Source organism: Budorcas taxicolor, chromosome 19 (genome assembly GCF_023091745.1).
Source record: "Budorcas taxicolor isolate Tak-1 chromosome 19, Takin1.1, whole genome shotgun sequence".
Lineage (NCBI taxonomy): Eukaryota > Metazoa > Chordata > Mammalia > Artiodactyla > Bovidae > Budorcas > Budorcas taxicolor.
The window spans coordinates 24,083,816-24,111,154 of NC_068928.1; the positions used below are offsets into that span (position 1 = coordinate 24,083,816).

At 40.7% G+C, this 27,339-nt stretch overlaps 1 protein-coding gene across 1 annotated transcript; it reads left to right on the forward strand.

Annotated features, from left to right (window-relative positions):
* Positions 1 to 2,703: 2,703 nt before the first annotated feature.
* On the forward strand, positions 2,704 to 18,802 carry ASPA (aspartoacylase). Its single transcript, XM_052658662.1, has 6 exons — positions 2,704 to 2,939; positions 6,781 to 6,976; positions 8,558 to 8,651; positions 11,439 to 11,546; positions 15,760 to 15,869; positions 18,605 to 18,802. Exons 1-6 carry the CDS (start codon positions 2,704 to 2,706, stop codon positions 18,800 to 18,802), a joined length of 942 nt encoding a protein of 313 aa, XP_052514622.1.
* Positions 18,803 to 27,339: the final 8,537 nt, after the last annotated feature.

Genomic DNA, 27,339 nt, shown 5'->3' on the forward strand with positions numbered 1-27,339 from the left:
GCTCAGTCGTGTCTGACTCTTTGCAACCCCATGAACCACAGCATGCCAGGCCTCCCTGTCCATCACCAACTCCCAAAATCCACCCAAACCCATGTCCATCAAGTCAGTGATGCCATACAACCATCTCATCTTCTGTCATCCCCTTCTCCTCCTGCCTTCAATCTTTCCCAGCATCAAGGTCTTTTCAAATGAGTCAGCTCTTCACATCAGATGGCCAAAGTATTGGAGTTTCAGCTTCAACATCAGCCCTTCCAATGAACACCCAGGGCTGATCTTTTTAGAATGGACTGGTGGGATCTCTTTGCAGTCCAAGGGACTCTCAAGAGTCTTCTCCAACACCACAGTTCAAAAGCATCAATTCTTCGGCGCTCAGCTTTCTTTATAGTCCAACTCTCACATCCATACATGACCACTGGAAAAACCAAAGCCTTGTCTAGACAGACCTTTGCTGACAAAGTAATGTCTCTGCTTTTTAATATGCTGTCTAGGTTGGTCATAACTTTCCTTCTAAAGAGTAAGTGTCTTTTAATTTCATGACTGCAGTCACCATCTGCAGTGATTTTGGAGCCCAGAAAAATAAAGTCTGACACTGTTTCCACTGTTTCCCCATCTATTTGCCATGAAGTGATGGGACTGGATGCCATGATCTTAGTTTTCTGAATGTTGAGCTTTAAGCCAACTTTTTCACTCTCCTCTTTCACTTTCATCAAGAGGCTCTTTAGTTCCTCTTCACTTTCTGCCATAAGAGTGGTGTCATCTGCATATCTGAAGTTATTGTTATTTCTCCCGGCAATCTTGATTCCAGCTTGTGCTTCCTCCAGCCCAGTGTTTCTCATGATGTACTATGCACATAAGTTAAATAAGCAGGGTGACAATATACAGCCTTGATGTACTCCTTTTCCTATTTGGAACCAGTCTGTTGTTCCATGTCCAGTTCTAACTGTTGCTTCCTGACCTGCATACAGATTTCTCAAGAGGCAGGTCAGGTGGTCTGGTATTCCCATCTCTTTCAGAATTTTCCACCGTTTATTGTGATCCACACAGTCAAAGGCTTTGGCATAGTCAATAAAATATGGTAGTAGGTCTAGTATTTTAATTCACTATTTAGAATTCTAGGTCCTTTATCACAATAAGTCCACATAGATTGTACTGCACACTGTGTCTGGAGGTGCAGAGCTGGTGGTAACTTTGCCTAAAGTTATACGGTGGTAACGAGTTCCAGTCTGAGCACAGGCTGACCGAGGCTTGCATCTGTCCGCTTACTCCAGTGTTGCCAGTGAGCACTTGCCAAATGGGCACTGGATTGCACACTCCCCACTCCCTGTCATTATCACTCTTCCTACTTTTGTGGTGGCGTATTTGATGCCTTACTAGTTCTACACACTGATAGCTGATGTGTTGAAGCGCCTTAAATGTTGTAAAGGAAACCATGACCCTGCTCAGCTTAACCACTCATCCAGCGTGTGGGCCTGTGGCACCTGAGTGGGTTGGCTGTACTTTCCAAAGCACAGATGATGCCCCAAAAATGAGGCAGGTGACATTTAGTCATGGGTTCTGAAGAGGCTCACTTACTGAAAAGTCCTGAGGCTCTAAACCATAGTGAGTATCTTTAATCAGCACTCACAAACTATGTACTATGCTGATTGGAGGCCAAAGGTCAGTGTTATAATACTGCACTGTAATTGGAGGGAGGGGAACGCCAGCCAGTCCATCCTGCTGTTGTAAGAAGCCGTTCACATGCATAAAGTTCTTAGATTCACAAAGACAGGCTTTGGTACTACAACTGAAGAAACTGTGTACCCAAGCATCTTCACAGCTTCTACTGGACATATTTTCTTTTTAGGAATGAAGGAATATTCTCCCATTTTTGATCCATTCTTTTATGTCAGTTCTACAAAATTGCATGTAACTTTATATTTTTAAAAGATTCTCAAGTATTTAATATTCTGCTAATTTGATTTTGAATTAAAAATGTCAGTTCAATTGAGAGTTTTGTGTTTTACTATGTTAAAAAAGAAAAAGTGTACATTTTTGAGGATTTTTTATGAATAAATTTAATGTACTGAAAATAAAGAAAAAGAAAGGATAGTGGTTCCAGAGGAGTTCTCTGAGGATCTGCCATTGGCTGTTTATAGAGCTAAAATTCAGATGCCCTCAGAAGATAAATAGGGCCTGAACTCATTTCAGAGAAGAAATGGTTTTAAGCAGAAATATAAATATTGAATAATAAGATGCATACTATGGGCCAGTCTTTTATTTTATATTTTTGAGGATAAGAAAAGTGTAATCTATTTTTACTACCACGAATAATCGTGAAAACACTGTTAGAAAACATTCTGGCTAAAGAGAAAGCAGAAGTTTCGCGTAAGTGTGAGATGCTAACTTATTATTGCATTGAGATCTACCGACCATTTGAGGGAGTTAGAAGTTAAAGTAAACAGCTGCATCTCTAGTTGATCTCTGCATATTTTAACCCGAATATGGTAAAGGGCAGGGCTAAAGAAGGGAGTATCCCTATAATAAACAGAGCTCAGAACTTGTAACAGAAAATTAAAATATACTCCACTCAAGAGAAGTCTGAACTTTGCACTTAGGTTCAAGTCTCATTTAGATTTAAGTTTCTAAACTTTGCTTAAGAAATTAAGTTTTCTTTGATCTCCTCTCTTCTGAATTGCCGAAATCAGATAAACCTACTTGACAAAAATGACTTCTTGTCACGTTGCTGAAGACCCTATAAAAAAGGTGGCTATCTTTGGAGGAACTCACGGGAATGAACTAACAGGAGTATTTCTAGTTAAGCACTGGCTGGAGAACAGCACTGAGATTCAAAGAACAGGGCTGGAGGTAAAACCATTTATCACCAACCCAAGAGCAGTGAAGAAGTGCACCAGATATATTGACTGTGACCTGAATCGAGTTTTTGACCCTGAAAATCTTGGGTAAGACTATATTTTGTGTTGTATGTGTGCACATGCACACGTGTGTTTGTGTGTGTGTGTGTGAAAAGTAGTATGTATGAAAGCACATGTGTATACATGATACTCATGTTCATACATAGAATCGCTATTGTGAATAAGATCACTTTCACTTTTAGTCATACTATGTGATGAATTAATTACCTAAACTGGACATTCATGTACTCTTTTATAAACTTTTTTAAACATCAGACACTTCTTAACTGATTTATTTTTTTTAATATATTCTATCTAGACTGGGACAACAAATAACAAAGGTTTTTATTTTTAAATCATATCTTTAAAGAAACAGATTTAATAAATCTTTTGCATTGAATTAATATTTGACCGCTATGCTTAGGTACATATTTTTCAGCTTTCTAGGTGATTCACTACTACGTTTTTTGCAACTATATTTTGGTAGTGCGTGAAGTTCTAGTTAAGAAAAGTGTAATGTTTCAGCTAATGTTTGTTTAATGAAAGAGTGAATAAATGACCATCATCAGAAAACATTAGACTGCTCTGTGATCTGAAGAGTACATGTACTACCTTCAGCAGTGGTTCCCTGAGACCTGAATTTTCTGAATTTAAATTAGAGCTGATGATACATTACATATAGTGTATACAGTCATAACGCTCTATGTCCTTATTATTTTTGCCTTTGTTTACATCATTGTAGCTACTCCTGTAGATATTTAGGCCTCTAAGCTTTTTACCACTTCTTTCATTTACATGAAAATATTATTAAACACCTACTCTTCATGGGGCACTGTGCCAGATCCTGTGGGAATACAAAGTTATGTACAAAATGGTTTCTGCTCTCAATGAGCTAACAGATGACAAGCTAAGATACAAGTCATGCCCAGCAACAACTAATATAACACTGTTTTATATACTCATTTTCTATTAAATCCTGTTTTGAGTTTAAAGAGTTACTTTAATCTCATCACAGATCAAAAGATGGCTACTATATTTTTACAAATTTGCCTCACTTTATGGAATACATTCTCTGGGGCAATTATATATTAGTCATAGCTTACATAGGAGAAGACAATGGCACCTCACTCCAGTCCTCTTGCCTGGAGAATCCCATGGACAGAGGAACCTGGTAGGCTGCAGTCCATGGGGTTGCTAAGAGTTGGACACAACTGAGCAACTTCACTTCCACTTTTCGCTTTTATGCATTGGAGAAGGAAATGGCAACCCACTCCAGTATTCTTGCCTGGATAATCCTGGGGACAGGGAGCCTGGCGGGCTGCAGTCTATGGGGTTGTACAGAGTCGAACATGACTGAAGTGACTTAGCAGCAGCAGCAGCATAGCTTACATATTGAACCATATTTTTGCCAACATAAATGTTAAATTCAAACATGCCTTATATTCATGACTGAGGTTATATCAACACGATTAAGGTTTATCTATTCACCTAAAATATGTATTAACTAACTCTTACATTACCACTAAAGATTTCTTGAAGAATAACTTTTAGTTGGCATGTTAATTTGCCAAATAACTCTGAAATGAACTAGATTGAGTTTTCTTATTATGACCACTCAGTGGCTTGCATTTCAATGAGAGTAGTGTTTTAAATTAAACTCACTTTCTACTTCTTATATCTAACATTTATCAGAGGCTGGACAGTGTTTTTTCAGGGTGTTTATGGAAACTTATGAGATAGATTAGTCAATTGCCTTCTCCCATCCTCCTTCTCCTAAACTTTGCTGCTTTCCCTGTATTCCTCACCTCAGTGATGTCACCATTACCCACTAATCACTTGTGGAAATCATCTTAGAACCTTCCACATTCTTTATTCCCTACATCTAGTGGGTTACTAAATCTTTCAGTTGTTCATGTACTGAATAGATGTTTATTATCTTTCAGGACATCATTTCTTGACTCTGAGCACCTGAGTAGCTGGTGGTGTCCTTTACCTACATGGGGGAGAAGGAGAAGCAAGTCAGTTGTGGCAAGGAGGGAGGAACTTAAGGAGTTGTGGCATTAATTAACTTTTAAAGTGCATTTGTAGCCTTTGGGCTTCCCAGGTGGCACTAGTGGTAAACAAAGTGTTAGTCACTCAGTCGTGTCCGACTCTTTGGGACCCCATGGACTGCAGCCCACCAGGCTCCTCTGTCCATGGAATTCTCCAGGCAAGAATACTGGAGAGGGTAGCCATTTCCTCCTCCAGGGGATCTTGCTGATCCAGGGATTGAACCCAGGTCTCCTGCATTGCAGGCAGACTCTTCTGACTGAACCGCCAGGGGATCAGTGGTAAAGAACTCACCTACAAATATAGGAGACATAAGGGATGCAGGTTTGATCCCTGGGTCAGAAAGATCCCCTGGAGGAGGGCATGGCAATCCACTCCAGTATTCTTGCTTGAAGAATCCTATGGACAGAGGAGCCTGGAGGGCTACAGTCCATAGGGTCACAAAGAACATGTCTGAAGTGACTTAGCCTGCACACACATACACACGCATGTAGCCTTTAGGAACTATCTGGTTGCTTATAATAGAAATCTGAAAACAATGACTTAAACAAATAAGGGTTTCTTTCCAGAGGTAGGCAGTCCAGGCAGGTACAGTGGCTCAGTGATATCATAAAGGCCACAGACTTCTGTCTTCCCATTGTGCTGTGTTTAGTCGCTCAGTGTTTGACTCTTTGCGATCCCACAGACTATAGCCCTCCAGGCTCCTCTTTCCATGTGGCTTCTCCAGGCAAGAATACTGGAGTGGGTTGCCATGCCCTCCTCCAGAGAATCTTCCCAATCCAGAGATCAAACCCAGGTCTCCCACATTGCAGGGAGATTCTTTACCATCTGAGCTATCAGGGAAGCCCGAGAATACTGGAGTGGGTAGCCTATCCTTTCTCCAGGGGACCCGACCTAGGAATCAAACCAGGGTCTCCTTCATTGCAGGTGGATTCTTTACCAGCTGAGCTACCAGGGAAGCCCCAGCCTTCCCACTGCACTAGCCTTAGTATGCAGCTTTTCTTCATAGTTGAAAAACTGCTGCTCCAATTTCTTGATTGCTCCAGGCAAGAATTACTCAGGTGCAAACTGTAGGTCTTTTGAAGATGCTAACAAAAATAGTCAGAGAATAGCAATAAATGGAATTATAGGGAAATGTTGAATGCTTTCATGAGAAAAATAAATTTAAATTATCATGTACATTAAGAAAAAAAATGTATCCTAACCGTTGAGGTTGGAGGTGGGGGGCAACAGGTAGAGACTCATTTGAGAATTCAATAAAAAATATCAACCCTCATCCTAGAAAAATGCATATATGCATATACCTGCAATGTTTTGCATTTTCACAGGGTACCCAGACTCTTCTCTGTAAACCTTGACCCTGGACCACTAGTGGGTCCTAGAATCACTTAAGAATCCCTGAGATGATGTGAGCTCCTAAGTTTGACTATTCTTGTGCACTAGAAATAGCTAGAGTGTAAAAAAATAATAGGTGCATTCGATGCTCTAGCTTCATTATAGCCCAGTGCACTTAACTACTAAGGGACTCTCGATTAAATTAATGGGTGAATTTCATTCAGAGTTGAAGTCAAATGATAAATTGTTTGAAATGTCTTTCCTGTGACCAGCCACATAAATGAACTATTATTTGCAAGCGTGTCAATGCAACATGACTTGGAATCAAACAGAAGGGAAAATGTAATTTTTCATTTATAAAATTTTGAAATAAAGTTCCCCTTCCCTCCGAGGTTTTTCATATTAAAGGTTTGGTGCCAGGTTTCTAATATACTGTGTTCTCATTGTATATTTATGTTATCTTAGCTACAGGTATTGTTAATCTTTTTCTTTCTGCTAATAACAGCAAAAAAAAGTCAGAGGATTTGCCATATGAAGTGAGAAAGGCTCAAGAAATCAATCATTTATTTGGTCCAAAAGACAGTGAAGATTCCTATGACATTATTTTTGACCTTCACAACACTACTTCTAACATGGGGTGCACTCTTATTCTTGAAGATTCCAGGAATGACTTTTTAATTCAGATGTTTCATTATATTAAGGTAATGTCAATGTTATTAATTTACAAGTTAGCCTAGGACCTGTAATTTTAAGTTGATTATAGATGTTGAAATAACCAGAAAAGGGTGGGGAGGGAGGGTCCAAGAGAAATGGGGGGCTGAAGGGAGCACCAGAATAGAAGTAGCAGTGACAGGCAGAAGAAAAGGAGAAGAAATGAGCAAAATAATAAATATAATGAAAAAATAATAGAACATATGAATAACTGTGTCTATAAAATTTTAGATCTTTTATTAAGACTATGGCAGTAATCATAAGTTTTTCAGTAAAATTAATACCAAAATTTTGAAGTGGTTGAAGTGGCTCAATTACAGAATTCAGAAGCTTAAAAGATAGTCATTTAATGTTGACTAAAGACCAATGATTAAAAAGATTGACTGTCTTTAGCCCTGTCTTTGTCTCCATTTGATTCATATACCCCAATATACATCTGATCTTTCGGTACTTCATATAGCTAATCATCTTAAGGCTCAGAAATCTACAAGATGAAAAAATCAGCAGTCCAGTGCCTATAACAAGAAAAACTGCTAGAAAATAACTGTCAAGCAAAACACAAATAATAAACTGTATGATTATCTCTATGTAATGAATAGCCTTCCTTCCAGAGCGCTAGTGTGAGCTAGTATGATTTAATGAAAAATATGCGACCCATATAGCCAGTACCTGGGTTCAAATCCTGCTTTTCTCACTTGCTAACCTTGAACAAGATAATCAACTTCCTTGCTTTCCTTGTTTTATAAAATTGGCATAATAACAACAGCTACCCCAAGTGAAAGTGAAGTCACTCAGTCGTGTCCGACTCTTTGCGACCCCATGGACTGTAGCCTATCAGGCTCCTCCATCCATGGGATTTTCCAGGCAAGAGTGCTGGAGTGGATTGCCATTTCCTTCTCCAGGGGATCTTCCGGACCCAGGAATCGAACCCCGGTCTCCCGCATTGCGGGCAGACGCTTTACCATCTGAGCCACCAGGGAAGCCCATAATAAGCCTTACATAAGAAAAAAATTGTTAATGCATTTAGCTGAGTGCCTGTAGCAGATAGTAAGGATTAACTATTATTTTTGCTTCCTTGAATTAGTGACATTGACTAGATAGTAGTTCTGGTAAGAGATCATGATGCAGTATCTTTGTTGCCCATTGAAGGGAGAGCTGGATCCTTTGTATGCTGCCATTGTCATCGAAACCAAGCGGCCTGTCTTGAATTATTCAGATAAGTTGGGGAGTTACTTGCCACCTCTAGAGACCTGGCCCACACGGGTAGAAACAGAATTCCTTAAGAGACCCATAGTAAGCTAAATACTCAGTGTAACAAGTGATGAAAACAAAAATAACGAAAGCCTTTCAGAAGAATTTATTCATATACTTTGTTCGTGGTTCTGGAGAATTGTTTAATATACATTTTATCCAGAAAGTTACATATAATCTAATTTTATATGTAGTTGGAGTTTAGAATGTGTTTCAAAAAGTTGTCTTACTAATCTTAGTTGATGAAGTTAAACATAAAAGCAAAGAGAACAAGGCATATGGTCTTTACATAATAAGAACATGTTTTGAATTCTTTTCAGACGTCTTTGGCTCCATTAGCCTGCTATGTTTACCTTATTGAGCATCCTTCTCTCAAATATGCAACCGCTCGTTCTATAGCCAAGTATCCTGTTGGTAAGTCACATTTCCCACTGTCACAGCTAAACAAAATATGTCTGAGATGAAACTCTGAGAAAATTAATTTAAAGACTATTTGCAGCTACTTTGCTTATCATTATGGCTTATAATTGTCAAGTAATAAGCAAACTATCCCCAGGCTGTCTCTAACTATATCAGATTTCCTCACTTTCATTGACCAACTTTCTACATTCCAGAAAGAAGCACTGAGCTAAGGGAATTTGAGTCTTTTATAATGAGCAGTAAGCAACCTGCTTTTTGCTCAAGCAAGACACCACCCCTATCTTCCAAGGGTATCCACTGTACAAAATTCTTAAAACAATAATCTAGAGCCAAGGCAGTCAGTATCTCGCTGGCAAGACATGCAGAAATACAGACGACCCATGGAAAATTCTCTCCCAGCATCCCTCTTAGCCTCTGCTTTGCAGTAGAGTCTCTGATAACCTGTGTTTATTATCTATTCACCTGTTTTCCCTGTCAGTTACTGAGCTGTGAATTTGTCTTTACCTTCTGGTAACTTCCAGCACACAGGCTTGCACTCTCATACACCCTCTCCGACAGTCTCTTTTTTTCTACATTCCATTCTCATTTCTGAGTGACGTACTAGCATCGTTGTTTGCAGACCACACTGTAATCCTTAAAATTGCTATTGTCTTGCAGTCCATGGGGTCACAAAGAGTTGGACATGAGTTAGCGACTGAACAACAGCAACACAACTTAGAAGCAGATTTAAAGTTATCTTGGTTATTTGGTTTTTGATAATTTTGGTGCATAATCAAAGGATCAGTTGAGGCAAGCTAAATGACCAAGTGTAGGTAATTATTTCAAACAAACCAAGTGCTTAAAAATAAAGATATATGACACCAAATAAAGCATAAGATTTCTCCAGGCTTTGGTTTATTACATTTATGGGCAAAGTTGCTCTTAGCTAGAACGAATATCTATTGATATATTTGGCTCTTAAAAATGGATCCCGGGACTTCCCTGGTGGTTCAGTGGTTGAGACTCTGCCCCTCTACTGCAGGGTGCCTGGGTTTGATACCTGGCTGGGGAATTAAGGTCCTTCATGTAGTGTGGCAAAAAAAAAAAAACAACAACAAAACCATTCCTCTGAAAACAGAGCCAAATCTTTCAAACGCTTCAGTGTGGGGGAATATTAAGATCATTATAAATAATTAGAAATATTATCCCTACTTTACTATATTATTTGGAATATTTTTATATCATCCAGTCATGGGCAGAGGGGACACTTAAGATCAGAGAGACACTCTCTCCAGCTCAGTATTTTGTAATAATTCTGTGACTTTAGATGGACATCCCTGGTGGCTCAGCGGTAAAGAATCCACCTGCCAATGTAGGAGTCATGAGTTCAATCCCTGGGTGAGGAAGATCCTGTGGAGAAGGAAATAGCAGTCCACTTCAGTATTCTTGCCTGAGAAATCCCCTGGAAGGCCATAAGGAACAACAACATGACTTTAGGTGGCACAAGATGTGCACTGTAATTTCAAGCATCATGTGCAACATGGCAGTATCTGGTGGAAGAAAGGAGACTCCCAGGAACTCCCCTGTGGACCTTCTGTTGTGGCCAGTTATTCAGAACCGAGTCATATATGCACTCTTCAGTTAACTACTAGGGCTGATGGAGTACTGTGATTGAGCAAAACTGTTCTGTGTTTACCCCTGAGTTGGAAACCCAGCCAAAATCAGGACTCTGTCAGCAAGGAGTAGATGGAATGAATTTTGGGTAGGGAAGCAATAATACCTTGTACAGAACGCAGACAGACATATCCACAAACACATTTTCACATATTTACCAATCATTTAGGCATTGATGCATACCTTAGCCACAGTTATACCATATTCTTAAATATATGCCCAAACATATATCCAGAAAAGCTAAACACAAAAATGAAAAATGAAGATAAAAGAGAATACAGTAAGATTTTGTGAATGAGGAAATAACAGAAGTGGGTGAAAACAGGATAGATGGAAAAGAATGTATATGAATTGATGGAAAGGATTGGATGATGTTGTATTGGTAAATAGTTTTATAAATGAATAAGGTGATGATTGTAATGATAACAGTGTGGGAGACTTGGACAGGAGGGAAAGGACTAGATAAGTGGTTTAGAGAAAAATATTTTGTAGGTTTATGGAAGAATGCTTGACAGCCACAGGAAGTAGACCTGATGGTATGGGAATTAATTTTATTGCAATGAGAAGAAATGAATACAGGTTTTTTTCCACAGAAAACTAAAACCATTGACTATCATGGCAGGTTGGGTTGTTATGTTAAAGGCAAGACTATGGCTCCAGGGTCACATAGATTGTCGTTTGACTTAAATCCATGGCTTGTTTAGTTTAGCTTTCTATTACTAAATAGATGTGTTTTCTCCTACAAGCTGTGTCTATGACAGTGTCTCTTTGTGGTCACTTACTATTTTGTCAATATAAAGTTGTCTGCTCCTTTTACTGTATTATGATTTTTAAATATTTTGACAACATTGAAGGAAATTTAGAGAAAAAAGACCTACGAGATCTTACTACTATAACACAACTCTTTGATTTTCTTATGTTCTCTCCCAGTCTTTATTTACTATGCATATAACTTGTAAATGTTCTGCTTTATTTACTGCCCAATATTATGTCTCATATTTTCCATTATGCTACATGGTCTGCCTTTTTAATCATTTTTAATGATGCAATTCTAGATCTTGAAGTTTGAAAATGCTCAATCTTCTATTCTAACACATGAAATGTGACTATCTCCCCTTCTGTACCTAGGTATAGAAGTTGGTCCCCAGCCTCAGGGGGTTCTGAGAGCTGATATTCTAGATCAAATGAGAAAAATGATTAAACATGCTCTTGATTTTATACACAGTTTCAATGAAGGTAAGTAGTAGGCAGAAATTGTTTCTTTCATTGTTAGCTTGTGTGTGTGCAAATAAATCAGGAAAGGAAGATGAGATGGAGTACACATAATGACTTATACTACTAAACGCTGAAATAACAATGGGCCCTAGGTCAAATTTGCCACGTTTGTGATATTAGGTTGTTTTTTAAAAAAAATTTAATCATCTCAGCCATTCTTCAATGACCAGTGTAGACACATTCAAGAAAAGCAGCTACCAAATAGTTTCACAAATGAAATCCTCATTTTCCTATTAATGTCCATTTTAAAAAGCAAAGAAATACCAAGAAATACAGATGTCCAATAAACAGATGAAAAGATGTCCAATATCACTAGTAGTCAGAAATGCAAATTAAAATACAAAACCATTTTCTCCCATTAGATTGGGAAAATAATCTCTTTTCTGCCTTGAATAAACGCTTAGGGAGACCTGTGAATAAATTCTGAATACATACTTCAGGAGAAACATCTTATTGTAGAGGTTAGCTAAGGAGATGATTGAGAATGTTGAAGAGTTTGAAAACCATAATAAAAATAATCCCAAGGATGCACATAGAAGTTCAGTTTACAGAATACGTTCACATGTATCCTCGTGTATGTGACAATATTTGAGTGCTGGTTGATAAAATTAAAGGTGCTTAGACTGGCAAAAAGGAGTCTTAAAGCCAATTTTATTTTAGAGTTTCAGAAGTGTCATATTGGAAAGGAATTAGACAAGTTTTCTGTGACTCGGAGGGCAGAATAGAGTCTGTGGGATAATGTTATCTAAGGACAGAAATTTCTGATTAACAAAGCTGACCGACAGTGGAACAGACCACACTTTGTGAGGCTGTTCAAGCAGGGCCAAGATGAGCACTTAGCCAGAAAGATACAGAGAATATTCAAGCATCAGTGGAAGTTAAGCGTTTGAGAGTCATTCCAGCTCTGAGATTCTAAGTAGCAAAAGCATGTTCCTTTGTGTTCTACCACTTTCTTCTTTCCTCCCAGTGGACCTTCTGGTTTAAAGAAATGACATCTGATGTTTCTGTCTTCATCTCGGACGATTTGGTAAATTGTAAAAATGGCCACAAATTCTTCCCTTCCCTGCTTCCATGTCCTAGCTAGAGATAGAGTCTGTTTTCCTACCACCTGGATCTGGCTTGGCCATGTGACGTGTTTTATACCACAGAAGAGATTTGAAAAGAACTTGCGTGTTGGGGCTTGCTGTCTCGCTGCTCTTAGGAACCTGCACTGTCATCTTGTGAATCAGCTCACCTAGCCTGCTGGGTGATACAAGCCCATGAGGCTGAAGACTGAGGCCTCCCAGCCAATAGTTCTGCAGCTCCAGCTGCTGCTGCTGCTGCTGCTGCTAAGTCGCTTCAGTCTTGTCCGACTCTGTGCGACCCCATAGACGGCAGCCCAACAGGCTCCCCGTCCCTGGGATTCTCCAGGCAAGAACACTGGAGTGGGTTGCCATTTCCTTCTCCAGTGCATGAAAGTGAACAGTGAAAGTGAAGTCACTGAGTCGTGTCCAACTCTCAGCGACCCCATGGACTGCAGCCTACCAGGCTCCTCCATCCATGGGATTTTCCAGGCAAGAGTACTGGAGTGGGGTGCCATTGCCTTCTCCGCAGCTCCAGCTGAGGGCCCATCAAATGCCCAGATATGACAGCAAAGTCATCTTAGATCATCCACCTCCTGCTGATCTGCCAGCTCACCGCAAATGCATAAGCAAGCCAGTTAGAAATCAGCCAGTCCAGCCTAGACCAGAGGGACTGCCCAACCAAGCCACAGAATCATGAGCTAAACTAGAGTGTTGTTTTATGCCACAAAGTTCTGGCATAGCATATTATGCAGGGGAAGCAAACTGGTACAGAAGTGATGGTGGGATATCTGAATCCCACCCTGGCTGCGCTTTCTGCACTAAGGGGAAAGGAGATTTTCCTTCGGATTGCAACCATAGCACACTGTAGGCTCTGTGCTGGGTGAGAGTTCATCCTGTTTATTCAGAGGTAGCCTGGTAGAAACGTAAACTACCCCTTTTCCAAGTTTCTGGGCACTGGGTTGTTTAATGTTGCTGCAGCATTGTAAGTTTCACTCCACTATGGGCAGACTGACTATATCCCAGTATCTCACTGTTCAAGAGCTGCCCAGATGTTTAACATACTTAGTTAAGAGGAGGAGCACAATGGCAAAGTCATCTAACCTGCTGAACGTCCTCCTGAAGTTACACAATCACAGGATGTCAGAGCTGGAAGGGGCCCTCCAAGATGAACTGATGTGAAACCTTCATCTGACAGGTAAAGAAAGTGAGCATCGGGAAGTTAAGCATGTTGCTTAAGTTGACACAGCTGGGAGATTAGAGCACAGGTGTCCTGACTCTCATTCCAAGCCTCTCTCTCCCCGGCTCTGACTTTTAAGGTCTGCTTTCCACCTCTGTCCAACCGCTGTGTACTTGTGGACCCAGTGCTGGTAGGAATCATTCAAGAACATCCTTTGGTTTAGTGTTGTTGTGAATATCCTTAACTAAAATTTTACGGAGCAATATAAGACCCCGAGTAGCCAAAGCTATTCTCAAAGAATCTTGAGAAAGAGGAGCAAAGCTGGAGGCATCACACTTCCCTGACTTCAAAGTGAAAGTGAAAGTCACTCAGTCATGTCTGTCTCTTTGTGACCCCCTTGAACTATATAATCCATGGAATTATCTAGGCCAGAATACTGAAGTGGGTAACTGTTGCCTACTCCAGTGGACCTTCCCAACCCAGGGATTGAACCCAGGTCTCCCACATTGCAGGTGGATTCTTTATCAGCTGAGCCACCAGGAATGCCCCCAACTTCATATTACAAAGCTGTTGTAATTAAGCCATATAATGTTGACATAAAAACACACACAGATCAATGGAATGGAGTGGAGAGCCCAGAAATAAACTCATGTATATATGGTCAATTAATATACAACAAAGGAGCAAAGAATCTATGGTGGAGAAGGGGCAGTCTCTTCAATAAGGGGTATTGGGGAAATTGGACAGCTAGGTACAAAAGAATGAAATGACCACTATTTTAAAGACCATACACAAAAATTAACTCAAAATGGATTAAAGACTTGAACATAAGAACTGAAACTATAAAACATATAGAAGAAAACATAGGCAGTGAGCTTCCTGAAATAGGTATAGGTCTTGGCAATTTTTTGAATCTGACACCAAAATTAGAAGCAACAAAGGCAAAAATAAATGCGACTACGTTAGACTAAAAGCTTCTGCACAGCAAAGGACACCATCAACAGAGTGAAAATACAATCTACTAAACAGAAGAAAATATTTGCAAATTATATATCTGATAAGTCACTAATATTCAAAATATATAAAGAACTCATACAACCCAATAGTAAAAAAAAAAAAAAATACTGATTTAAAAATGAGCAGAAGATCTGAATAGACATTTTTCCAGAGAAGACATACAGATGGCCAACAGACATGAAAAACTGTTCCACATCATTAGTCACCAGGGAAATTAAAATCAAAACCGTAATGAGAGGGGAAGAGGGTAGGATGGAGTGGGAGATCAGGATTGACGTGTGCACACTACCATGCGTAAAACATATAGCTAGTGGGAACCTACGGTATAGCTCAGGGAGCTCAGCTCAGTGCTCCCCGGTGACCTAGGTGGGCAAGATGGGCCAGTGGGGTGGGAAAGAGAGCTAGGAGACCAGGGCTACTTGTATATGTATAGCTGATTCACTTCATTGTGCAGCAGAAACACAACATTGAAAAGCAACTATACCCCAATAAAAAATAAGATAAAATATTAAAAAAACATAATAAGATATCAGCTCACTCCTTTTAGAATGGCTATTATCAAAAAACAAGAAATAAGTTATATTTTTGAAGATATGGAGAAAAGGGAACTCTTATGCACTACTGGTGGGAATCTAAGTCGGTGCAGCTGCTATGGAAAACAGCATAGAGGTTCCTCAAAAAATTAAAAATAGGATTACCATATGATCCCAGCAATCCTACTTCTGGGTGAAATTGTGTTTTATGTACTTTCACAATAAAATGGTTTAAAAGCAAAAAAGATACTGTGTTCTCCCTATAGCTGTCTGTTTTCAGTTTTTGGTTTTTCCTTTTTTGAAGCATAAACTTCCCTTTTATCAGGAGTGGTTTTTTTTTTTTTTTAGTTGCTATTTATATTTATTTATTTATTTTGTCACAGGAAAAGAATTTCCTCCCTGTGCTATTGAAGTCTATAAAATAATGGAGAAAGTTGATTATCCCAGGAATGAAAGTGGAGAAATTGCTGCTATTATCCACCCTAAACTTCAGGTAATGGTTACTATTTCTTTTAAATATTCAAAATAATGAATGGAGGGATTCCCAGGTGGCTCAGTGGCAGAGAATCTACCTGCCAGTGCAGGAGACAGAGGAGACGTGGGTTCAATCTCTGAGTTGGGAAGATCCCCTGGAAGAGGAAATGGCAACCCAGTCTAGTATTCTTGCCATGGAAATCTCATGGACAGAGAAGCCTGGCAGGCTACAGTCCATGGGTTTGCAAAGAGTCGGACATAACTGAGCATGCTCGCAGTTTTGAGTAGAACTTTACAGTCCGTGGTGACTCAGACGGTAAAGAATCTGCTTGCAATGCAGGAGACCCTGGTTCAGTCCCTGGGTCAGGAAGATGCCCTGGAGGAGGATATGGCTACCACCTCCAGTATTCTGGCCTATAGAATCCCATGGACAGCAGAGCCTGGCTGGCTACAGTCCACGGGGTTGCAAAGAGTCGGACGTGACTGAGCGACTAACACTTAACAGTCCATTTAGCATTTTACATATGTGAGTTTCCTCAATAGATGTTCTCAAAAACACTTTAGCCTAGATAAGGTATTCAGATCATCGCTGAGTGAGTATTTTTGGAGTAAATCCTGTGCAGGCTCTGGAGGTACATCAATGAATATGGTTTATATTCATGTGGAACTTATAGTCTAGATATACTAAAGTCTAAACTGTGGTCTTGAAATGAAGATAACCAGATGCTATAACAGAATAATGAGATGTGGATGGGGGTCAGAGAACATGAAATTCCTGCTTTAAGTGCAATGGGTAAGAATTATCATATCTATTTTAATGTAAGAAAATGGAGACTCAGAAATTAGATCCTTCCCACCGTCCTGTAGTTACTGATGGCAGATCCAGAATGAAGGTTCTTTGCAGTTGAGCTACCACCTCCCTGTCATCACTACTGTAAAAGTGAGAGCAAACCAATCAGAACCTCCGCCTTTGGAATGTTTTCTGCCTTTTTTCCCTGACCCCTCAAGACCCCAGTAACTATCTGCTCTTTGTCTGGTTTGATCAATAATGGTGTAATGAAGGGGAAGAATAGGCTCGTAGGAAAGAATAGGAAGTTTAAATCTGGAAGAGGCAGAGGTAAAAGCAGAGAGGAGCTAAGATTCTAAAAAGCTAAAACATCCATCTCCCCACACACTAGCAGACCTCAGAAATGGAAGAGAACCAATGGATTGTCTAGCCTGGTGCAGTCAACCCTGGAGGCGCATTGCCTACAGCGCCTTTTAGAGAATAACAACGCCGGGTCCCCTCTCTGGGATAATCTGATCTTATTGGCCCGTGTAATTAGAGTGGGAAACCACTGGTCCGGTTCAGACTGCTATTTAATGACCCTAATGATAGTCATTCAGACTTACAACTTAATAAAGCTGCTGCTGCTGCTGCTAAGTCACTTCAGTCATATCCGACTCTGTGCGACCCCCTAGACTGCAGCCCACCAGGCTCCCCATCCCTGGGATTCTCCAGGCAAGAACACTGGAGTGGGTTGCCATTTCCTTCTCCAATTCATGAAAGTGAAAAGTGAAAGTGAAGTCACTCAGTCATCCGACTCTTAGTGACCCCATGGACTGCAGCCTACCAGGCTCCCCCCTCCATGGGATTTTCCAGGCAAGAGTACTGGAGTGGGGTGCCATTGCCTTCTCTGACTTAATAAAGCAGCCTGCCCCAAAATACAGATTAGTGGAGCAGATCCAGCTTTGTGCCTTAGTGGGATCCAGGTGGAAACTTGAAGGAGCCTAAAGGCAGTGTTTTAAAGGACAGAAAGATAAAGATTGTGAACCTCTTAAATGATTCAGTTATTATCATAATGTGGGAACACGTATAGGAAATATTCACCTATCTTGTGCTTTTCCCAGACTTTTCCCAGCCCATCCCCACCTTCTCCCACCAATCCCCACCAGAATAGAGCCATCTAGCATGCAGGCACAAGGTCACTCATTTTTTATCCCCAACAGTAGAATGTCAGAAGATTCTTAATGAATATTTCCTAAATTTTGCTGAGCGGAATTTAACTTCAGCTAGCAAGAGATAAAATTTGCACTTGAGAACATGTGCATGTAGTTTTGGTTTTTGATATTATAAACCTCTTCAGCAACATTCAAGGTGAACTTGATACCAAAGCAGACTCTGATCATGTGGCAGTTATAAAAATAAAAAGGGGAACTCTTAAAACTGCTGCCAAAACAAACTGCTCAGTCTCAGTTTAGTCACATACCTCTAACTTGTCTCTTTTAAAAGAAGATAATGCTGTCCTTTTGGTTGTCTAGAGCCTGACATAAGAATTTTTTAATTTATTTTTTTATTGAAGTGTAGTTGATTTTTTGATGGGACTACCCTGTAGCTCATACTGTAAAGAATCTGCCTGCAATGCAGGAGACCCGGTTTGATCCCTGGGTCGGGAAGACCCTCTGGAGAAGGGGATGGCAACCCACTCCAGCATTCTTGCCTGGAAAATCCCATGGACAGAGGAGCCTGGTGGGCTACAGTCCATGGGGGTTGCAAAGAGTCAGACACGACTAAGCAACTAACACTACTACTACGTATAGTTGATTTACAATGTTGTGTTAGTTTCTGGTGTACAGCAAAGTGATTCAGTTACATAGATGAATACATAGAGATAGATATATACATATACGTCCTTTCTCATATTCTTTTCCAGTATACAATTTGTAAAGTAGGAGAAAAACCAAATATAATTTATGTATGTTGTTTCCTGAAAGGATCAAGATTGGAAACCCTTGCACCCTGAGGATCCTGTGTTTTTAACTCTTGATGGAAAGACTATTTCATTGGGTGGAGACCAAACCGTGTACCCAGTGTTTGTTAATGAGGCCGCGTATTATGAGAAGAAAGAAGCTTTTGCAAAGACAACTAAACTAACACTCAATGCAAAAAGTATTTGCTCCTCTCTACATTAGAAATCACTTGTAGCTCACTTGTTAGAGAGTACCTTGAAAAATTTTACTAGTTTATAAAGTCCTGAAGGGCAGGATTGTGCCTTACTCATCATCATTTCCACAGCTCCTAGCCTGGTGCCTTTCACACAGTGGACATTCAGGTAAATTTCTTGAATGAATGAATGTATTAATGAATGTCTTTCAAAGAGATCATACTTTATGTATGTAGCCTATTCAAAGAAGTGCATTTCTTATTTCTCTATAGCTTTGTATACCTTATACTTTGATAGTTTAACGTTCTTAGTAAACAGCCTTAGAATTCAAATTTTAACATTGAAACAGTCCATGGGATTGCAGGGCTGGACACAACTGAGCGACTCAGTACAGCGCAGCACAGATACTATATACAAAAAACTATTAACTTGGGCATAGAGTTAAATGTTGTATGCTTTTAAGTAATATGGAAATACTGCTAGAAACTAATAGCACAGGCTCACTATTTTAAATTTTTTCACATTTGAATTAATGCTAAAGTATTAAAGTCAATCAGCAGCAGTTGTGATATCTATAGATTTTTAAATGCTCTTATGACGATGAAATGTGAATGAGAAATGAGGGCTGATTGTAAAGGCGACATTATGAATAAATCAAGAAACTCTGAATGGTCCTTTGTCCACTGAGAGTCACCCACACAAAGCATCACAAAGCTTCATGCTCGGGTACGCCCACTCGTTCTGCGCTGACCCCAGGAAGCCAGGAGCCTCCTTCAGACCACTCACACGCCTCCCCGCCCCCCACCCCAGAAGCTCATGTTCTTTCCCATCTTGGAAGGCATGTCCTTCCCGGCCATTCCTTCGTACTTTGAAAGAACTCATTTGTCCTTCTTCCTAACCAATGTATAAGAAAGTCTCTGGGCTCCAGCAGTGTAGGTGGTAAAGACAGCTGACGGCAGTGGACGCTAGTAGAAATGTGACCCAAACCCGTCTCTGGCTCACAAACGCATTCTTTTAAGACATTCCCTCCTGTCCTAAATGCCCAAATCCCCCACTCTCAAGATCCTTCTCAAAGGTCCTTGGTCTAATTTTCCACCTCCCTCCCTCTCCAATCCTTGCAAGAGCCTCCCCTCCCCCCTCTCTTAGGCCATGGCAGCCAAGTAAAGAACATTTTATCACATGATTTGGACCCCAAGGAACCCGTATTTACAGTTTCAAATATATTTACAAAATCATGCTAATATTGTCATTATCTGTAACATGTATATGTCTCTATATATATAATTTCATGCTTGCAAAACAAATCCCATTAAGCCAATTTCATTCCATATTCAGTGCTCTATAGCACACAATTAAACTGCTTTGAAACTTTCAGCATTTATTTTTGCACTTTACCAAAATTATTTTCTTTGGAATAGACTCTCTTCCTTCTGAATTCTTTAGTAAAAAAAAAATTTTTTATCAATTGGCTTTTGTATATAATAAGCTTTACCAAGCTTCCTTCTCCCACTGTGAATGTTTCTTTGTGTCCAAGGCACAAGTTCAATTTTTCTAGGTCAATTTTTCCATATATATACTTTGGGAAAAATACTTTATTTTCCCATCAAATTTTAGTTAGTTACAAAATTTACAATGTGCAGTTTAGGCCGCTGTGGTTTCAGTTTTTGTATTGATTCTTTTCTATCAAGGCTAATTTTCTCTGACTCAATATTTATAGACTTTAGAGTTTCTAATTAGATGTTATTTTTTTTAATCTATAGCATATTGCTGTGTGACTTTAGCCACTTTCAATTTCATTTTGATTATTTCTAACAGTCTACAGACTCGGTTTTCCCATTTATAAAATAGGGATATTCATAATAATAGTGCCCCTTTCATGAGATTGTTGGGAGGATTAAGTGGGCTAATGCATACAAGTACTTACCACAGTGCCTAGCACAGAATAATAAATTATTCACGTTGAAATTTCTAACACAAAAAACCCTTTATGATCTGTCCCACCCTCCCCACAACCTCTCTAGACTCATCTGCCTTTAGCTCTTCTCTGCTCCAGTCAGCTTTGCATTGTTTTATTCCTGTGTGTCTTTACGGAGTCTGGCCCTTCCACCTAGAATTTTTTTCCTTCCTTCTCTTCCTCCATCCCTGACACCCACACCAGACCTCACCTTATTGAATTCCTACTTTTTCTTCAAAATGCAACTCAATTCTCATTTCACCTATAATACCTCTCTTGACTTGGCCCTCTGACCCTCTCTGCTTCTATCCCATCTCGAGGATATTACCAGTGTCTTTTTCAGTACCTGCAGTCTAGTAAGTGCCCTGTGAGTTAAGCTGAGTAAATGAGTGTGCTCAGACATTCCTTCTCTACTGAAACATCTTTATGTTCCACTAACGTCTCTGCCTTCTCTTTGCCTTCTTCCCTTCTTTCCCAGTCACTTCCCGAGTATCTCTTTCACTGTCACGTGGAAATCTCTCCCTTCCACACTCCAGAGTGTGCAGTTCAGTTCAGTTCAGTCACTCAGTCATGTCCGACTCTTTGCGACCCCATGAATCGCAGCACGCCAGGCCTCCCTGTCCATCACCATCTCCCGGAGTTCACTCAGACTCACGTCCATCGAGTCCGTGATGCCATCCAGCCATCTCATCCTCTGTTGTCCCCTTCTTCTCCTGCCCCCAATCCCTCCCAGCATCGAAGTCTTTTCCAATGAGTCAACTCTTCGCATGAGGTGACCAAAGTACTGGAGCTTCAGCTTTAGCATCATTCCTTCCAAAGAAATCCCAGGACTGATCTCCTTCAGAATGGACTGGTTGGATCTCCTTGCAGTCCAAGGGACTCTCAAGAGTCTTCTCCAACACCACAGTTCAGAAACATCAATTCTTCGGCGCTCAGCCTTCTTCACAGTCCAACTCTCACATCCATACATGACCACAGGAAAAACCATAGCCTTGACTAGACGGACCTTAGTCGGCAAAGTAATGTCTCTGCTTTTGAATATACTATCTAGGTTGCTCATAACTTTTCTTCCAAGGAGTAAGCGTCTTTTAATTTTATGGCTGCAATAACCATCTGCAGTGATTTTGGAGCCCCAAAAAATAAAGTCTGACACTGTTTCCACTGTTTCCCCATCGATTTCCCATGAAGTGATGGGACCGGATGCCATGATCTTCGTTTTCTGAATGTTGAGCTTTAAACCAACTTCTTCACTCTCCTCTTTCACTTTCATCAAGAGGCTTTTTAGTTCCTCTTCACTTTCTGCCATAAGGGTGGTGTCATCTGCATATCTGAGGTTATTGATATTTCTCCCGGCAATCTTGATTCCAGCTTGTGTTTCTTCCAGTCTAGCGTTTCTCATGATGTACTCTGCACATAAGTTAAATAAGCAGGGTGACAATATACAGCCTTGACATACTCCTTTTCCTATTTGGAACCAGTCTGTTGTTCCATGTCCAGTTCGAACTGTTGCTTCCTGACCTGTGTACAGATTTCTTAAGAGGCAGGTCAGGTGGTCTGGTATTTCCATCTCTTTCAGAATTTTCCACAGTTTATTGTGATCCACACAGTCAAAGGCTTTGGCATAGTCAATAAAGCAGAAATAGATGTTTTTCTGGAACTCTCTTGCTTTTTCCATGATCCAGCGGATGTTGGCAATTTGATCTCTGGTTCCTCTGCCTTTTCTAAAACCAGCTTGAACATCAGGGAGTTCACGGTTCACGTATTGCTGAAGCCTGGCTTGGAGAATTTTGAGCATTACTTTACTAGCGTGTGAGATGAGTGCAATTGTGCAGTAGTTTGAGCATTCTTTGGCATTGCCTTTCTTTGGGATTGGAATGAAAACTGACCTTCTCCAGTCCTGTGGCCACTGCTGAGTTTTCCAAATTTACTGGCATATTAAGTGCAGCACTTTCACAGCATCATCTTTCAGGATTTGAAATAGCTCAACTGGAATTCCATCACCTCCACTAGCTTTGTTCGTAGTGATGCTTTCTAAGGCCCACTTGACTTCACATTCCAGGATGTCTAGCTCTAGGTTAGTGATCACACCATCGTGATTATCCGGGTCGTGAAGATCTTTTTTGTACAGTTCTTCTGTGTATTCTTGCCATCTCTTCTTAATATCTTTTGCTTCTGTTAGGTCCATACCATTTCTGTCCTTTATCAAGCCCATCTTTGCATGAAATGTTCCCTTGGTAGCTCTAATTTTCTTGAAGAGATCTCTAGTCTTTCCCATTCTGTTCTTTTCCTCTATTTCTTTGCATTGATCGCTGAAGAAGGCTTTCTTATCTCTTCTTACTATTCTGTGGAACTCTGCATTCAGATGCTTATGTTTTTCCTTTTCTCCTTGGCTGTTTGCCTCTCTTCTTTTCACAGCTATTTGTAAGCCCTCCCCAGACAGACATTTTGCCTTTTTGCATTTCTTTTCCATGGGGATGGTCTTGATCCCTGTCTCCTGTACAATGTCATGAGCCTCATTCCATAGTTCATCAGGCACTCTATCTATCAGATCTAGACCCTTAAATCTATTTCTCACTTCCACTGTATAATCATAAAGGATTTGATTTAGGTCATACCTGAATGATCTAGCGGTTTTCCCTGCTTTCTTCGATTTCAGTCTGAATTTGGTAATAAGGAGTTCATGATCTGAGCCACAGTCAGCTCCTGGTCTTGTTTTTGTTGACTGTACAGAGCTTCTCCATCTTTTGCTGCAGAAAATATAATCAATCTGATTTCGGTGTTGACCATCTAGTGATGTCTATGTGTGTTACTATGTCCCAAATGTTGACAGATGGAAAAATACACCCTTTTAAGTCTGCAACCCTATGAGGGGAAAAGGAAGTGTTCATATCCAATAATACCCTTGTGAGAAACCTTTTAATGGTTCCCCTAACCCTCAATATGAAATCTCAAAGCCTTTCCCACAGCTGGAGGAGTCCTGTGTGCTCTGGCATCTGCCTACCTCTCCAGCCCTGTTCCTAGCAATTTGGCCTCGCAGACTTCTGCATCCTCAAATTCACCCTACTACCTTGGGGTCTTTGCTTCTCTCCATCTATGGTGTGCAGGTACAGCTGCCCCAGGGCATGTGGGATCTTAGTTCCCTGACCAGGGGTCGAATCTGCATCCCCTGCACCAGAAGGCAGATCCTCAACCACTGGACCACCGGGGAAGTCCCAATACTTATTCTTAAATGTGATTCAAGGACTTCCCTAGTGGTCCAGTGGCTAAGACTCCACACTCAATGCAGGGGACCCCAGTTTGATCCCTGATCTAAGAACTGGATCCCACATGCTACATCTAAAAGATCCCTGTGTACCACAACTAAGACCCAGTGCAACCAGACAAATTTGTTTTAGTGTGACTCAGGCTAGGCTAACCCACCCTGGTATAGAAGCCCATTGACACTACTGGACTATTGCACACCAGCACACCAGAAAACCTGGACCCTTGGCCCAGGAAAAAGCACTGCGACCTCAACCTGTCATTCCATCTCTCTCTGAGTCTCAAATTCCCCAAGTCTCCGTTTTCTCTGTTCTGTTGAATGGCAACAGAATACTCATCAAACTATCTACAGAATTGTGGATTAAGGTAACCAATATGAATGAAAGCACTTTATAAATAGGAAATTGTGCAATCTCAAAGGCTGAAAAAGTTGCAAAATATCTTTTGGAAGGTAATTTTTCATAATATCAAAAGTCATAAAACTGTTCATCCTCACTGACCTAGGCATCCCACTTTCAGAAAACATCCTATGACAGGGGCGCCCACACTTTATCAATCTACCCAGAATGTTCCCATGGATGGCACATTCCTAGATTATAGGCTGAAGCCTGTTTGAACTAGCATGTGGATTATGTACAAGGCCCATTTCCTTGCCAGTCAGGAAAACACAGCCCAGTGAAGGGTGTTATTCTGGGAATCGTTTGGATGAAATAATGGACCAAGTGCAGCGTACTGCTTACTAATAAATTGTTTGCAAGTTCTGCAACCCTTCAAGACACAGCAGCATCTTCGCATTCGAGTTGAGAACTACCATTCTTTAAAAATAACTCAAAAGAATGAAAAAATGCATATACATATACATTGGGCAATAATGACAGCAATAATATCAGCTCTTTCCTATCCATTCCCTTATAGCCTCCTCATAAAAGTTCTATGAGGTAAACAGGAGGGGTTTCTACTTCCTGGTCTCCAGGTGGAGCCATGAGTTCATATGCATGCAAAGTGGAGAGCCAGCAAGCATGATGGATGGACCCCCCTGCTTGAGATCATAGGACCTGAACCTGTAACATTTTCAGGCTGTGACTCCTTGCCGATGTTGCTTCAGATCTTTAGATCTCTTTTTACTCAAAATTCCTCCCAGTTATTGAGTGGTTTAGATGGGGCACTGGATGTGATGTACTTTGAGATATACACATTTGCACAAAGGTGGTATGTCTTAGCATGCTGAGCTGGGTCCACTAATTGATTCTTTAAGTCCAAAAAGTGACCTTCCCTTCATCCACTCATGTTAAGCAACACCCTAAGATTTCAGTCATCATAGTGGCCCTCCTAAGACAAAGATAAAACATGATCATAACAAGGCAAAATAAATATTTATTAGAAATCATTAAAGCATTTCTTCAATGACACTAAAATGTTCTTACTCCATTTATGACTTCTCTCTTGCACATAGAGTTTCACACACACACAACACTAAAAACAAGGATGTAAATGGAATTTGCAAAGATTAGGCACATTCAGTGAGACCAAGATCACAATAAAAAAAAAGAAAAAGTAAATCGATGCAGAGATCAAGTATGGCTTACAGGCCCACATGATGGTCCATCTATCTGGCCCCTGCCCAGAGCCAAAGGACTTAGTCCAGCAGGCCTTGTGGAAGGAAAAGAAGGTCAGTAACACTGGGCTCCAGGGCAGGAGCCCTCTAAGAGCTTAGTGACTTCACAGTACAGCCTTGAACTCCTTCTCCCATTCCCCACCTGGGGAGGAAGGTAAGCACCTTTTTTACTCCAAACATATGTAACTTAATTTCTAGAATAATGGATTCTTCCTGAGGCAGAATTTAGCTAAAGGAAAATTTCCAGCCACAACTATTATCTGAGCATGTGAGATTCCATTCCTGAAAAATGCTTTCCCCTTAAATTAGTGAAATGTGAATCACTTAAGATATCCTTATACACCTGTGGATTCAGTGTGGTGCGGTGTGTGTGTGTCTGTGTGGTTTTGTGCACATCTGTATGTACACACTTGAATTAAAAACCCATCATAGAGATCACAGGGACAATGCAGACTGCCAGCATGAATCATCTGAGCAAAAAACCTAATCCCCTGACACATGCCAACCACAAAGGCAGACTCAAGTTTACCAAAGAACTGTGCCAAGAAAATAAAAGTTCACAGGAGGACATCTGTGGTCCAGAATCAGAACACTCCAGCTTCAACAGCTCTGATACAATCTCCCGCATGACTTTGAACAAGTCCACTTTTCTCTTGGAGCTTTGGTTTCTGGGTGTCAAATAAGAGAAATGGTCCTTTTAAACCAATGCTCTTTGACTCATCACCTTCCTTGGAAAACTGCCTAGGTTGAGACCGTCTAGGATAAAAGCCTTCCAAGAGGAAGATTCAGTATAGAAAATGGTCCTGCCAGCAAATTTGATCCAGATCCATAGACAGGTCTCCATATGCATAAGAAGACAAAGATCCAGTTATTCACTTCTGTCTGTCTAACCTCCCAGCTTTTGTTCAAGTGGGAAGTGAAGAGTTACACAGTTTTATCCATGCATATCCAAACCGAAACAATTCTGAATTCCCAGCTGCACAGAGTAGAGCGTGGAGCCATGTATCCAAGTTGCTGCCCTTCAAACCAAGACATCTGTCTGTTCAGGATAAAGGCAAGAAGTTGATTCAAGATACAGGATGCTACTCCCCAGGCTAAAAGGAGCTTCAGGTTCATCTGATGATGATCTTTAACAATATCCCTCATATATGCTCAACCAGCTTCTGCTTAAATATCCCCAGTATCACAACTTCCCTTCAGGTCCAGTGTTTAAAACTCCACGCTTCCAATGCAGGGAGTGTGGGTTCAATCCCTGGTTGGGAGTGAAGATGGCAAATGCTCTGGGGGTGTGGCCAAAAAACAAACATAACATCTGAAGAAGTTGTTGGACTACATTGAACCATAATCGTTTTCCCTGAAGCTTCCAACTTTGGGGCCCTAGTTCTGTTCATCTGTAATACATCTGGTCCTCCTGCCTCCGTGATAATCCCCCTAAATCTTCCCTTCTGCAAGAAACATGCCTAGTCCCTTCCTCCCCTGCTCACACCTGAACCTGGTCTGACCACTGCAGCTTGGAGCACTGGGCAGTTCCGGGGGTCATCTGAGAGTACAGGGGCTGCTGCAGATTGCAAGGCTGCATCTTCGACTCATCTGTCCCTGACCCAGCCCATCAGGGACACAAGGGCCAAGATTCTGCCCACCCAGGTAAGCTGGTGCACAGAGCAGCCCAGAGCAGATAAATGGGCCAGGAGTGGACTGTGTGGCCCACGCTCCTTAGTTTGCTTCTAGTCAAATT